Source organism: Mesocricetus auratus, unplaced genomic scaffold (genome assembly GCF_017639785.1).
Source record: "Mesocricetus auratus isolate SY011 unplaced genomic scaffold, BCM_Maur_2.0 Super-Scaffold_100013, whole genome shotgun sequence".
Classification (NCBI taxonomy): domain Eukaryota; kingdom Metazoa; phylum Chordata; class Mammalia; order Rodentia; family Cricetidae; genus Mesocricetus; species Mesocricetus auratus.
Genome location: NW_024429196.1, coordinates 3,759,645 through 3,772,942, shown reverse-complemented (window position 1 = coordinate 3,772,942; position 13,298 = coordinate 3,759,645). Strand labels below are relative to the sequence as shown.

Here is a 13,298-nt window from a genome sequence, read left to right as displayed (position 1 = left end):
TGGCAATGGGGTCCTCTCCCCGGGTGGCAGTGGGGTCCTCTCCCCTGGTGGCAATGGGGTCCTCTCTCCTGGTGGTAATGGGGTTCTCTTCCCTTGTGGCATGATGGGGTACCTTTGGCTCAGGTGCTTTGACACATTATTGTATACTGTACCACAGAAGACAGTTTTATGCAGTCATCTAGTTTTTTAATGTAGAATTTAATCAAACTCCTGTCAGTCTATATTTTAGAGCCACCTCTAGCCAGTTGAGCTGTTCTGGTCCTGATTTTAGTATTACGGTACTTCTGGTTTCTCTGCTTTCAGGCAGTTGGCCCTGGGCCCACTTGAACTCATATTTCCAGCTTTGTCTTTCACAGTGTAAATAAGGAGGAAGGCTCCTCTGAATCACAACACTGTGTCTTTCTCATGTGTTCTTTATCCTGACCCTTACTAAATTAAAAATAACAACAGCAATATAAACCTTTTAAATATGGGTAGGTGTGACCGCATTCTTACTTAGATGTGAGCCCTGGGGACCAGCATGAGTGGTATCTGCCTTACAGTGTGCCTTAGGGCTCCACAACAGGTAGGATTCAGACTTGGTAGTTGGTAGTGGATACATCATTAGGTTCTGTTCAAAGGAATTTAGTGTTTGTGAGATTTTTGCAACAAACTTGAACCAATTTTGATGATAAGTGATGAATGGTTAGTTGCCTCCTATATTTCTATATAGAGTATTTCTTTAAAAATTCTATGGTTCCTTAATAAGAAAACACTTTATGTCCTTAGTAGTTTCATGGCATAATTCTGTGCAGTTATATCCAACCTTTTGATATGTCCTTGCCATCTACAAATGTGTTGAAATGCATTCATGCATTCATAACTGAATGTTTGAAGCTGAAGGACTGAAGGTTGGACACACTTGGGAGAAAAAAAAAACCTAGGTATATTTTCTGTCAGTATTAAACTAGAATAAATGTGTTAGCACGTAATCATTATTGATGATTTACAGTGGAGGGCACTGTATTTTTTTCTACAGTCATAGATAGGTTTAGCATTTTTATTTACAGAATGAGAAATTTATATTTGGGGAAACTGTTCTGCTTTTATCAGACCTTACAAATGTGGTTCATAAGTGGTTCCAACAGTCTGTTGGTCGTGTTGCTTAATTAGCATACTCAATCAAACTCATGTTATCTTCTGCTCTGCTAGCCTTCATTTGCTAACCTTCCATTCTCTGTCAAATCCAGAGCACAGCATATGTTCCGCCAAGCCATGCGCACACGTGTCATTTGGTTCCACGTGGTCCCTGCAGCAAACAAGGAGCAGTATGAACAACTCTCCCAGCGAGAGAAGAACAACTATTCCCCTAACCGCTTCAGCCCTGACAGCCACTGTGTGGACAACAGGAATGTGGCCAGCCATGTGCCTCAAGCATTGCCCAGAGCACCCAGACTGAATCATCCGCCTGAGCAGCTGGATGCTCACCCCCGACTACCTCATAGTGCTCATGCCTCCACTAAACCACCCGCAGCCCCACCTGTGGTTCCACAGAATGTGCTTAGCACCAATATGGGCAGTGTGTACAACACTAAGAAAGTAGGCAAGAGGCTCAACATCCAGCTTAAGAAAGGTAGGCTGTCCTCACTGTCAGATGGGGCTTCTTTTAAGATAAGCTACAAGCCAAAGAGAGTTCCTTGAATTCTAAGGTGGGGAAGGTGTGCTCTTTTGTTGTCTTTGTCTATTAAGTGTTTCAGTGCTCAGAATAAAACTTGGGGTTCTTTGTTTGCTTTGCCCCATCCTTGTCTGTACCCTGTCATAATTAAAATGAAGGGATTTGGTGGTAAAGCGCTTACTACATATGCACAAGGACATGTATTCAGATTTCCAGCATACACAGAAAAGCTAGGCATGTTGGCTGTGGAGCTGGGTGGCTATCTTTATGACCAGCCCCAGTCTAGACAAATTGACAAGCTCCAGGTTCAGTATGAAACCAACTGAGGAAGACACTTCAAAGCAGCCTCTGGCCTGCACACACACTTTGTACGGGTACATATGCACTTGCACACACATGTACACACAAGTGCAGAAGAAATAAAATTAAAATGTAAAAGTTCAGAATACATTATAGTACATGTGTTATTCCTAGGTTAGGATTTTTTTTTAATACTGAAAGTGAGTTACAGGTTTTCTTTTAACATCTAGAACAGTCTAGAGGTCTGCCTGTCTTGATTGGCAACCACTCCCTAAAGTAGGAAATTGTAGGTCTCTATAGCCTTCACATGTCATGGGAAGGGGGCACCCATTTTTGAGGCTGTTTGAGTCACAGTTGCTAAGAAGTCCAGAGTTGTGTTTGCTTTTCCTTCTCCAGTATATAACTTCTTTTCCTTGAGCACCTTCAAGGGTACTACTAAGTCTTCTCCATCCTTGCTGATGTATTTATGTACCCTCTTGCAGAACACACTTGTGGTTGGTCTCCTCCTCTATGCAGATTGATGGCCACACTTGACCTCTAGATAGTCAATGGTCTGTCAAGGACGAGATGCTCTTTCCCTTCTTTGTATTCCTTTAACTACGTTTTTGAAATGCATGCCTTTAAAAATTATGGCTTTATTTTAAAAAAATACCTTTCTGAGTCCAGTCAGCTACAACAGTGGCTGGAGAGCCATCCAGAATGATGTACCTGTGTCCAGCAACTGTGGACAGTAAACCCTTGCAGAGGGTCTTTCATATCATGGCATTCATTGCTCTGCTTGCCATCGAGGTAGCTCTTATAAGGCTGTGGGCCTGCGCCTGCTAGTTTCTTTCATTGAACTTTATGTGAACCACATCTTCTGATTATTGGCTTTTAAACTACAATAACTTGATTGGCATAAGCAAGACTTGACAGTGTGTTTCTACACTTTGCAAGCTGTATGGGAAGCCCTCTGTTTCCTATCTGTTCTCAGTAAGGGGAAGATCCAATTCCCATTCTTCTTTCTCCACTCAAGTGACAGGTTTTGGTTTCTTACCAAAAACATGTCAAACACCACAATTAGTGGTGTACGAAGAATAACAATCCAACTCAGGTCCCTTTTACAAAGACACAGTGTTTTACTTGACCAGTGTTCTACTAATGTTACTTCATAAACTGTTATTTATAATATTCTTCTTCTCTTTGCCTGGGGGAAGAACATTCACTTAATTAACTGCAGCTTTGCATAAGTAATAGACATGACAAATTATGATGTAATATGAACTTTTTCATGAAGTGTCACTTGTTATTAAAAGAACCACTAGTTTTGAATACAGAAACTAGTAGGTTTGCTTTAGTATTATTTAGAAATGTAGAATTCTGTTTTCTTACGTAATTCAGGAAGTCTAATCTTCATCCGTGAAAGAAAATTAGAGGTGGTGGTTTTCTTTGAAATATTTCTCTAACTTTTGGTACTCCAAATGACATGGAGTCCCTTAGATTTATATTGACTTCAGTTAACTAGCAGTGAGAATATCCAACAAAAGCACCTGCTGCCTCTACAGCAGTGCCTACAGATGTTTTACATAAATAAACTGTGTTGACTATACTTAAGAAGGACAAGAATGTTGATTGTGTTTGATTAGGACTGAATACAGATATGATAATAATGATTGCATGAGAATTTTTTATTTCCTTGTAGCTGTAAGATAATCTTTTTACCAGTTCTTGTAATGTTGGAGGTTTTTCTTTTTAAGAAGTCCATTATAGACATAGTGTGATCATGTTAAACATATGTTCATCTCAAGGTAAACTGTTGTGCTCTAAGTGGCATTAATTTACAAGCTCAAGACAATAGTTGGTACTAAAAAAGAAGCCTCTAGGATAATAACTCCTAGAAATAATTTTGGAACTCGGTCACATGATCCTATGGAACTAAAAGCCCCAACTCGCTTGCTTCAATAATTATGATTTCTTATATTTATTACCACTCTGGCATTCTCAAATCCCCTGCTCTTTTGTAAAAATTAGCTTTTTAATAAAGTCAGAGGAGAAGGTCAGTAATCTGTTTCAATCAGAGCAAAATATTTTGTTGGCCTCACCAAATGAAAATTGACGTCTATTATCTTTCCCTTAAAGGTCATTGCCTGAACTTCTGGCTTATAGATTTAGGGGTTATTGCTGATATTTTTAATAGAATTGTGGTTATATAATAGTCCATCTTTGTAGTTTGTACAAATTAATATTGCAAAGGAGAATAATTTAGGATTCTTTCTTAATAGATGTTATTGCAAGTCATTAGAGTTTCATGAAGGCACAGAGACATATGGGACAGCCTCAGAAGAATAATTATTAAAATTCATATAGACAGCCTGCCAGTCAAGGCTTGAGCACAGACAGCAGCAAAAACTAACAGTCAGTCTGGAAGTGGCTTCCTGTTGGGTATAGATGCATGTTTTGTTTGAACTTGAGAGTATTTATGGCACTTTTGGTGTCTGGAATTACTGAGCATTCATTTCTGCTCCTTTTTTGTTCAACTAATATTTTACCTAACTGTCTTAGTTTTTTCATGTGTTACACTTTTTGATTCATGTTTATGAGAGCCTCGTATGGTGCTAAGATACTCATCAGCTGTGCACCTTGTGCATCTCTATATCCTTCTCACAATGACCATGCATTTGCCATCTCGTTAACAGAAATGCAGCATGAGAAATAAATGCGCTCAAATAAAAAATTGCTCATTAGAAGTGTTATAAAATTCTATGACTCAGAAATTTGTCAGGCTCTTCACACTGCTCCTTGGCGTATTTTTGTTCATTACTTTGAGGTTCTAATGTGGTGTAACTCCTTTCCAAACATCCTGATCTAAGAAGATGATTTGCTAAGAATTAGGTAAATCAAGAAATTGACTTACTGATATCCCAGTAATCTTGGTACCTTTAAACACGATAGGGTGACCCTAGGGTTCAGTAGCCCTGATTTCCAGCTGGACTCTTCCATGAAGTGGTCTGTCCTGTGGCGGGATATGGGATCACACATGGGAGGATTTCGGTTACTTGGAAGAAAATTTGACAAGGATAATCAATATAGTTCATGTATGCATTGCTGTTCTCAGAATCTGTGGAGGGTTGGCTACTGAAAACACCACTGGTTTCACTGTCCCCTCCCAGAACATTTTCTTCTCCATTTCTCTTGCCTTGTGCTCTAGGTCTGGGGACCATTATTGCTAATACTTGATGTTTTTAAGTTTCATGGAGGTTCTTACAATTTATTTTATGTGTGTTAGGTGTTTTGGCTACATGTATGTCTGCATACCACATGAGTGCTGTGCCTGGAGGCCAGAAGAGGGTGTTGGATCCTCTGAAACTAGAGTGGTTATAAGCCACCATGTTGGTGTTGGAAATCAAACCTAAGTATTTTTCAAGGACAGCAAGTTTTCTTAACCATTGAGCAATCTCTCTAGACCCCAGAGGTTTTATAGATATTTTCAGAATTGTTTATTCATAATTTCTTCAAGTAGAGCTCTCAGGTCCATTTGGTATCCAAAGACTTAAAGTTGACATATGAGTTCATCAATTTGCACCTGTCCTTGTTGATAAGACCACCAAAAAAGATTGATGATCTCTAGAGCTAAACGATTTAAGTCTTCCAAACTTAGTCTAGTTTGAAAACTTTATTGCAACTTTTAAAGCATTAAAAGAAATGTAGGCCACTGGATATAATAAAATGTAAAGCTGACACCAAATATTAGCCAGTCCCGTGTGTGTGGCACACATGCACAGTTCACAATACGTGGCAGCACTTACAGGTGTTTCTATTTCTGACTTAGGTACAGAAGGACTTGGGTTCAGCATCACTTCCCGAGATGTTACTATAGGTGGCTCAGCTCCGATTTATGTCAAGAACATTCTTCCTCGAGGGGCCGCCATTCAGGATGGCAGACTCAAGGCAGGAGACCGCCTCATAGAGGTGAGTGACTTCTAGGCAAAGACTCCTGACTTCCCTGAAAAATTCCTTCCCTCGGGGGTTAGTTTGAAATTGTTTTTGTAAAACATGAAATTCTCTATCTTAGCAGAAATGTTGTATCAAAAAGCTATGTTTTACTTTATATTTATACATGTTATCTGATGAGAAATTACCTTTCTGTCTAGATTATTTATAAATATTTAGCTATATACATATTTGGTTTATGAGGTCAGACCATCTTTTAACATTATGCATGTGCATAACTCTGTGACTATGAATTTAGACAGCTTAATATTCAATGTGTGACAGCATAGGCAAGTCAACTACTTAGATACCAGAACCAAGGCAGATAAAGTAAATGTGAACGTGTCTCAAAAGGAAGGTAAAAGGGTTAGTATGACCATCTGGATCATGAACCAACATCCAATTTTAACAGAAAGAAAAATAGACTTTAGAAATTTCATTTTGATGCTTAGGGTTTAATGTCCCTGGTATCTGAGGTCATTGTGGAAAAGCACACCCAGACAGAAGCTCAGAAGCTGTGTGCATATGAAAAACTGAGGGACCAACTCAGTCACAACTTCACACCTATTTTTCTAAGTGTTGTCTTCTAAAAAAACAAATCTGCATTTTAGTTTTTACTCATTTATTTTTTACTGGTATTAAAGATGAAGCCCAAGTCCATATGAATCCTAGGCAATTGCTTCTCCATTGAGCTGTGCCTCTGAGTGCTGAGCCGCAATCCAGAAACTGAGCCACACCTAAGTGCCCTCACTGGGGAATTCCAGGCAAGAGTTTCCCACTGATCCAGGGTCTCTTCACTGAGCCACGCCCATTGATGTGCCATGCCCCTCATCACTGAGCCATGTTTGCACTCTAAACCACTGCCCCCACTCTTGGGCCACCATCTGGTCCTTCATTGTCCCTTCTTCTTAGCAGAAATCATGCTTCATTATCTATTCTTCAAATATGGATAAACATGCCCTCTCCCATGTAGCTTTGATCCCCTCTGGGCTGAGCTTTCTCAAGGGCTTCTTGAGGAGTAGCAGAGCTGAGAAACCGCTTCCTTGTTTTCATGTCTTCATTTTAGAATTATCCCTGAAATCTCATGCCATTCCCTTTTGCTCTCCACAAATGGTGACATGTTTCAGATGACACTGAGTTACTCTATTAACCAGAAGGACTCATCCCCAACTTGTATAAAGGGGACTGTTTCTCGAAAATTCTGTTCTCTTTCAGATATAAACTGAGCAGCTGTGGGCAAGCTTGTAGTTATGGCTTCTTTTATTTTGTAAGTCTCAGTTGGCTTCCAAGTTCAAAAAGAGAAAAGTTTGTCTTTCCATTTGCTTTTTCTTTACTCCTCCTTTTCTGGCTGTGTTTCTGTCTCTGCCCCACTCTCTGTTTCTGTGTCTGAGCTTGGGATGAACTTAGGGCCTTGAGCTTGGGATGAACTTAGGGCCTTCCGTGCAGGGCTCATCTGTCTTTGCTTGTGTGTCTGCCTCCTTGTTCCTCTCTATCACCTACTTTTCTGCTGCCGTCCTTCCTTCCCTCCTTCCTGAAGGTAATCACTGTCTCTACACCTGTTTAGTCAGTAATAGCTTTACTTTTAGTGAATCACAAACAACTTCATTCTTTTCTCTGAGAGGTGGTAGCACACTGTAGCGTGCCTTGCTCTGAGTCAGGTTTAGTGCTTATACCTGCCAGGTGTGTCTCAGTTCTGAAACTTGTCTTGTGTGTTTAAAACCCACTGTGGCAGTGTCCATAGACTATGTACAAGTCAGTGCACAGGCTTCCTTAACATCTGGGCCATACAATGAATAATAAACAGGAAAAGTTTCACACTATTAGTGCCTTCCCCTTACTGTCTGCAAACTTTTCATTGGTTTTAAGTGTTGTCAGTTTGCTAGCATCCCTGAATTAGAGCATATGAAGCTCTGTGAAGAGCATTTCAAGAAAAAGACTAGGTTCTAAAGCATACCTTAACTACAGGGGAATCTTAATATTAAAATTTAAATAATATACTTATTTGTCTTATAATATTTGACTCATATAGAGAGAACAATATATTTTTTTTAAAATGAAACTTGTTACTTTGTGATGATGCATACATGCAACCCTGGCACTTGGGAGTCCCAGGCAGTGGGGCTGTGAGTCAAGGCTTCCCCAACTATGTAGTAACTTCAATCTGTGTTATATACATAGCCAAACCATAAATCTTAAAAATAAATAAATAATAAAAATAACGTCTTTCCTTGAACCTATCATTATAATTCTCATGAATGAAAAATGATAAGATTCCTTAAAAATGTATTCTTCCAAAACTCTGCCTGACTGAATTCTTTTAATCATTGAGAAGAACTAAGATGAAGCATCCTTCCCTCTTAAAATATTATTATTGTTTAGTGAATCTTTTTGGTGTTTAGTGTTTACCTTTCAAGGATAAAATATTTATTCTTCATTTTCACTGAAACTTAAAGTACTTATATTAAAATATTGGTGCTGTATTCTTCTTCCAAGAGCAGCGCCTCTTTGTTTGGCTCTTGGAAAACCTGTTATACACAAGGCCTTGCAAGAGCTCAATTCTCATAGCAGCTTCATATTGCCTGGACCTCATGGTTGCTGTCTGTTAAGGCTGGTGGTTGCAGCTTCTGGTTTATGAGTGAACACTAAAGGATTTATTACTTCCTCACTGACTTCTGGCGATGTGATTGGCTTCTTCTATGAGCCGCCAAAGCTTCTCTGTTTACCTGGTCATGACCAAATTTTGTATGGAAAGAGACTCATTTAGTAACACATGCCCTCAGTTCTGGATCTGGCTTTTCTTCCACTGCCTGTCTGAACAGGGTTACAGCTAATTATTTCCTCTTTGTTTTAGGTCAATGGAGTAGATTTAGCAGGCAAGTCCCAAGAGGAAGTCGTTTCCCTGTTGAGAAGCACCAAGATGGAGGGGACCGTGAGCCTTCTAGTCTTTCGCCAGGAAGACGCTTTCCACCCAAGGGAACTGGTGTGTAACCAATAGGGCAGATGGAAGACTTCTCATGCACATGAACCAGTGATCTAGGCCGCCTACTTACTGGTGAATGTTTATGGAGACTTGTTGTAAGGAGTTCCTATAGTTTTTATTTCGTCATGCTTAGCTCATTGCAAACATCCTCAACTATGCCAGTCTTAGCAATGGATACCTCTGCTATAAGTGGATGAGTGTTTCATAAATAGCTTGTAAGGAGGGTTTCAAGGAAATCATGTGTTTATAGCTATACAGTCTCAGCTATACTTATTGAACCTCAAGATGTCATTTATTTTATAACTGTCACCCCAAAGGCTGTAGTTGAAATATTGCCATCTTTTCCTCTCATGTGGCATGTTCTCAGGTTTCAGATTTTCATAGTTAGTACAGCTAAGCAAAGTTCATTGTTTTTTACTGTTTGGTGAGTAGGGAAACTTGCAAAATAGTTGTTATGCATATAAAAAGATGTAAGAAGCAAGACATGTTGCAATCCAAGTGTAAGTGCCCTTATTTGCCAAAACATAAATAATGGCATTGCTTATAGTTCACCTTTGCTCTCTAGACTGACATCCATTAGGCAGGGAAAGTGAAATGGTATTGGTCAGAATAAGATGTACACAGTTAATATAGTTCTGAATACTCTTCTGAATAAAAGTGTTATTTTTATTATTTATATGTAAAGTATAAAATGTATAAAAGTCACTCATTTGGAAACATCATCTTCATCTTTTAACGTGCTTAGAAGGTTGTTTTGGCTCAAACACAAGTAGCATCTTAAATATTCCAAAGCAGGTTTGACCCGAGCCATCTCAGAATGTTTGATATCTCCTTCAGCTAGCTGCTAGCATTGTGTTGCCATGACAAGTGGCAAGGTTCAGGACTATAGTTCCCAAATCTGTCATATAGATTTGATTTTCTTAAGTTATGCAAGCGTGATGCATCATGGTTGATACATTCTCTATAAAAATTAGTTATTTAAATAGCTATTAAAACAAAGCTAAACTTCAATCATGGATATATAGTCTCTGGGTTCCACACAGACCTGGAATTCTTCCATGGTTTTGTGGGGCTTTAAGACTGTGATAGGGTGAGAAGTGAACACTTGTGTTTTAGATTTATTTCAAATAAATTATGAAAACTTCGACATAGTTAACAAATGTTTAATGCATTATTTCCCAATTTAAATTCAGTTTTCCATTTCTTTCACTCTTATCCAATTTTGTGTTTAAAATGCCACCTGATCCTGAATCTGGGATGCCTCTATTTGATTGTAAATGAGCCTTCCCCAAAGCACCAGCCTCCCCTGGGCAGGCAGGAAGCTCCAGCTCCCTCCGCCTGGCACTCTGAGGCTGCCTGTTGGCCTTACCAACGTGCCAGGCTGCAGCACTGCTCCTCAGCAGTCTCACAGGGGGGCAAGTGCCAGCCTGAGGTTATGCAGGTTCTTCTGGGCCAATTCAGATCCCCCAGGCTTCTGTTTCTTCCGTCTGCTGCTCTTGTTCCCCCTCCCCCTTGGTTATTTAATTTATTGCTTGTGAGCTTTTCATTAAGGAAGGGGCCAGTAGGCTGTCAGTCTGTTACACATGCTGCAGCTGCTTTTTGAGACTTAAATAATAACATTCTGAAAAGTCAAAGGGAGTGTTTAAAAATAATTCTTAACTCCAGTTAGTGTACCTCTCTGTGTTTGGGTGTCTCTCTTTCATTTCTGTGGTTCTTAAACAAAATACTTTTAAATTAGTGTTTGTCTTTTATTAAAAATTAAATCAACTAAATACCAGTCTTTCATTTTCTATATTCTGTGGGAAGAATTACATTTGTTCCCTGTGAAACACCTTCAAATATCACATTGTGTTTCCCACTGCAGTACTGACTACTTTTATTTGCAGAACTATCAGGTGGCCCTGTACTTCAAGACTGGGGTTTGGTTGTGGAGGGTGGCAAACACGTTTAGAGATAGCAGCATATTTAGAAACACAGTTTATGAGGTTTGTTTTCCTGTATATAAAAGTTCATGCGGTGGTGTGAATGAACTGGTGAAAACTTATGTCTAGAAGAACTGCTGAAATATGTGTCTAAGACCTGACACAGTCTGGAAGACAATTGTGTGTTGGCCATCTTATTATGATCCTTCATGTATAGTTATGAATTTCATCATCATCATCATCAACTTTTGTTGTTTTTCAAGACAGGGTTTCTCTGTGTAGCCCTGGCTGTCCTGGAACTCTGTGGACCAGGCTGGCCTGGGATTCAGAGATCTACCTGCCTCTGCCTCACAGTGGTGGGATTAAAGGCATGCACCACCACTACCCAGCTTAGTTGATGGTGCTGAAAGCAACCTAATCTTCTTTAATGAAACTAGGCCTTGATGATGGAAATATTCATATTTTTCCTTAATTCTTCTAGAATGCTGAACCCAGCCAGATGCAGATTCCAAAAGAAACGGTAAGAAACTTGTCTTTAGAGATGTTGCAAAGATAAATAGCTCACTTGTTAATTCATTATGATATTATTTGTCCTTCCTCTTTACTAAAGTGATCTATTTTTAAAATAACTTTTATTTACTTCCATGTAGGGGGAGGGGCCTGGAATGGGGATTTGTCAAACAAGCATAAAAAGGGAAATGTCAGAATTATTTCCTATTCCTTTGTATAATATGGTGAGGTTAAGAGCATATAATATAACGTATAACCACAGTGATAAGATAATTAGGGTAAGCAGTGTTGTCTTAATGAAAGATGGGAGGATAAGTCAGGTATTCTTTATACCCCTCCTAAGGTTCCATTGACTCTGCTGCATGTCCTTTCCTCATTGGTGTCTCTAGTCAGGTGTCTTCCTCTTCAATCTCTGGGCAAAGAGGCAGACTTGGCTCAGGGAAGAAGTGCTTGCTGTGCATGCTCCTGCTGTCTGGCCTCAGCACCCCTGCAGGGCGACTACAGCTTGGGTAGGCTTGATGGCAGTTTCTCCTGCAATACACACACACACACACACACACACACACACACACACACACACACACACACGTGTATGCTTGTGTCTGAAGACAGCGTTTTAAATTAGTAACGAAATGAGGTTTACTAGCATGTGTTACACTGCCTGTTCGCTTTTAAAAAAATTGTTTATTTGCTCAGTGCTGGGCTTGACCCCATGTAAATGCTGACCAGCCTATCGCAGAACTGAACCAGCAACCAATCATTCTCCTTTAAAAGGTTGATACTGTTTTACCACCTATCCCAGTAAGTCCTAGTTGGTCACGAATTTACATCTCGAAAGTCCTAGCAAATCTTGGCCAGAACAAAGTGTGAAACATTTGAATTACATTGAATAAAAACATGCCTGTCACATCAAAGACCAACACATGGGCAGCCCCAACTTACAAAGGGTCAAAATACAAGTTTTCAACTTCACAAGACTATGAAGTATACATATGATATCCATTCTCTTGCCTCAGTTTCCATGAGAAATCAATAAATGACTGGGGAACTTGAATGCCTTATCGGGTAATAATCTTTGTAGTTGATAGTTTACCCAAATGTCAGCTAATAAAAATGTTCTGAAGGCTTAGCTGTGATGTAGGATTCACTGGGTATGCCAAATGCATTTTAGGTTTGCAGTATTTCAGCTTAGAGTAGGTTTATCTAGGTGTAATTCCACCGTGAGTCAAGGGACGTTTATGTTCTCATACATCTTTATGTGTACATATTTATTTTTATCTTACTTATTATTAGTATTATCCACAGCTATAGCCATATCCTGAAGCATTTGCTTATATAAATACTGAAAGGAGGATTTGCAGCCTGGCTATGGAATGAGTGACATTTCTCTGTGGCTTTGAATCTTACTAACTTCTGTGGGTTTTCAAAGCACAGTATGATTAAAATCCTTCATCTGCCCACACTGATTTTTACCTACTCTTTGCAGAATGTAAAGGTGCTGGAAAGACAAACAGGGCTGACTCACTGAGAAATTGAGTTGAAATTCCTCTACTGTGAAAATGACTGCTTAATGTTTCGGTCATATTTTCCTGGAAATATTTTCAGCATTTGTTATCAGTCATCATCTTTGCAGTGTAGTGATAACTTAGTACCTTTGCAACATGTACATTTTTTAACTTTAAAGGTTTTCCTTTTCTGTTGAAATCTGTAATATTAATATAGACAGAATGTTGCAAGACTATTCTGAATGGATCAATCACTTTGTTATTTTTTATTTCTGTTCTTTCAGAATTCCAACAAGTTCTCTTCACCCATCTCCTCCATTGTTAACATTTTGCTACATTTAACATAGTTTTCACCCTCTTTTTCCTCCACGCAGTCTTCATACCATACTCTCTAAACATTTTTCTGAACTGACAGTAAATTATTTATGTGATTTTTTTTTTTTTTGCTTTACTCCTAA

General features: G+C 39.2%; 1 protein-coding gene across 22 annotated transcripts in view; it reads left to right on the top strand.

Moving 5' to 3' along the window:
* Pard3 (par-3 family cell polarity regulator) overlaps positions 1 to 13,298 on the top strand; it is a 531,306-nt gene that overhangs the window by 291,451 nt on the left and 226,557 nt on the right. For all 22 annotated transcript variants that reach the window (XM_013123087.3, XM_005083451.4, XM_005083453.4 and 19 more), the window contains exons 9-12: positions 1,230 to 1,612; positions 5,763 to 5,902; positions 8,775 to 8,903; positions 11,307 to 11,345. In XM_013123087.3, coding sequence (XP_012978541.1) covers positions 1,230 to 1,612; positions 5,763 to 5,902; positions 8,775 to 8,903; positions 11,307 to 11,345 — 691 coding nt within the window. The remainder of the gene's footprint in view (positions 1 to 1,229; positions 1,613 to 5,762; positions 5,903 to 8,774; positions 8,904 to 11,306; positions 11,346 to 13,298) is intronic.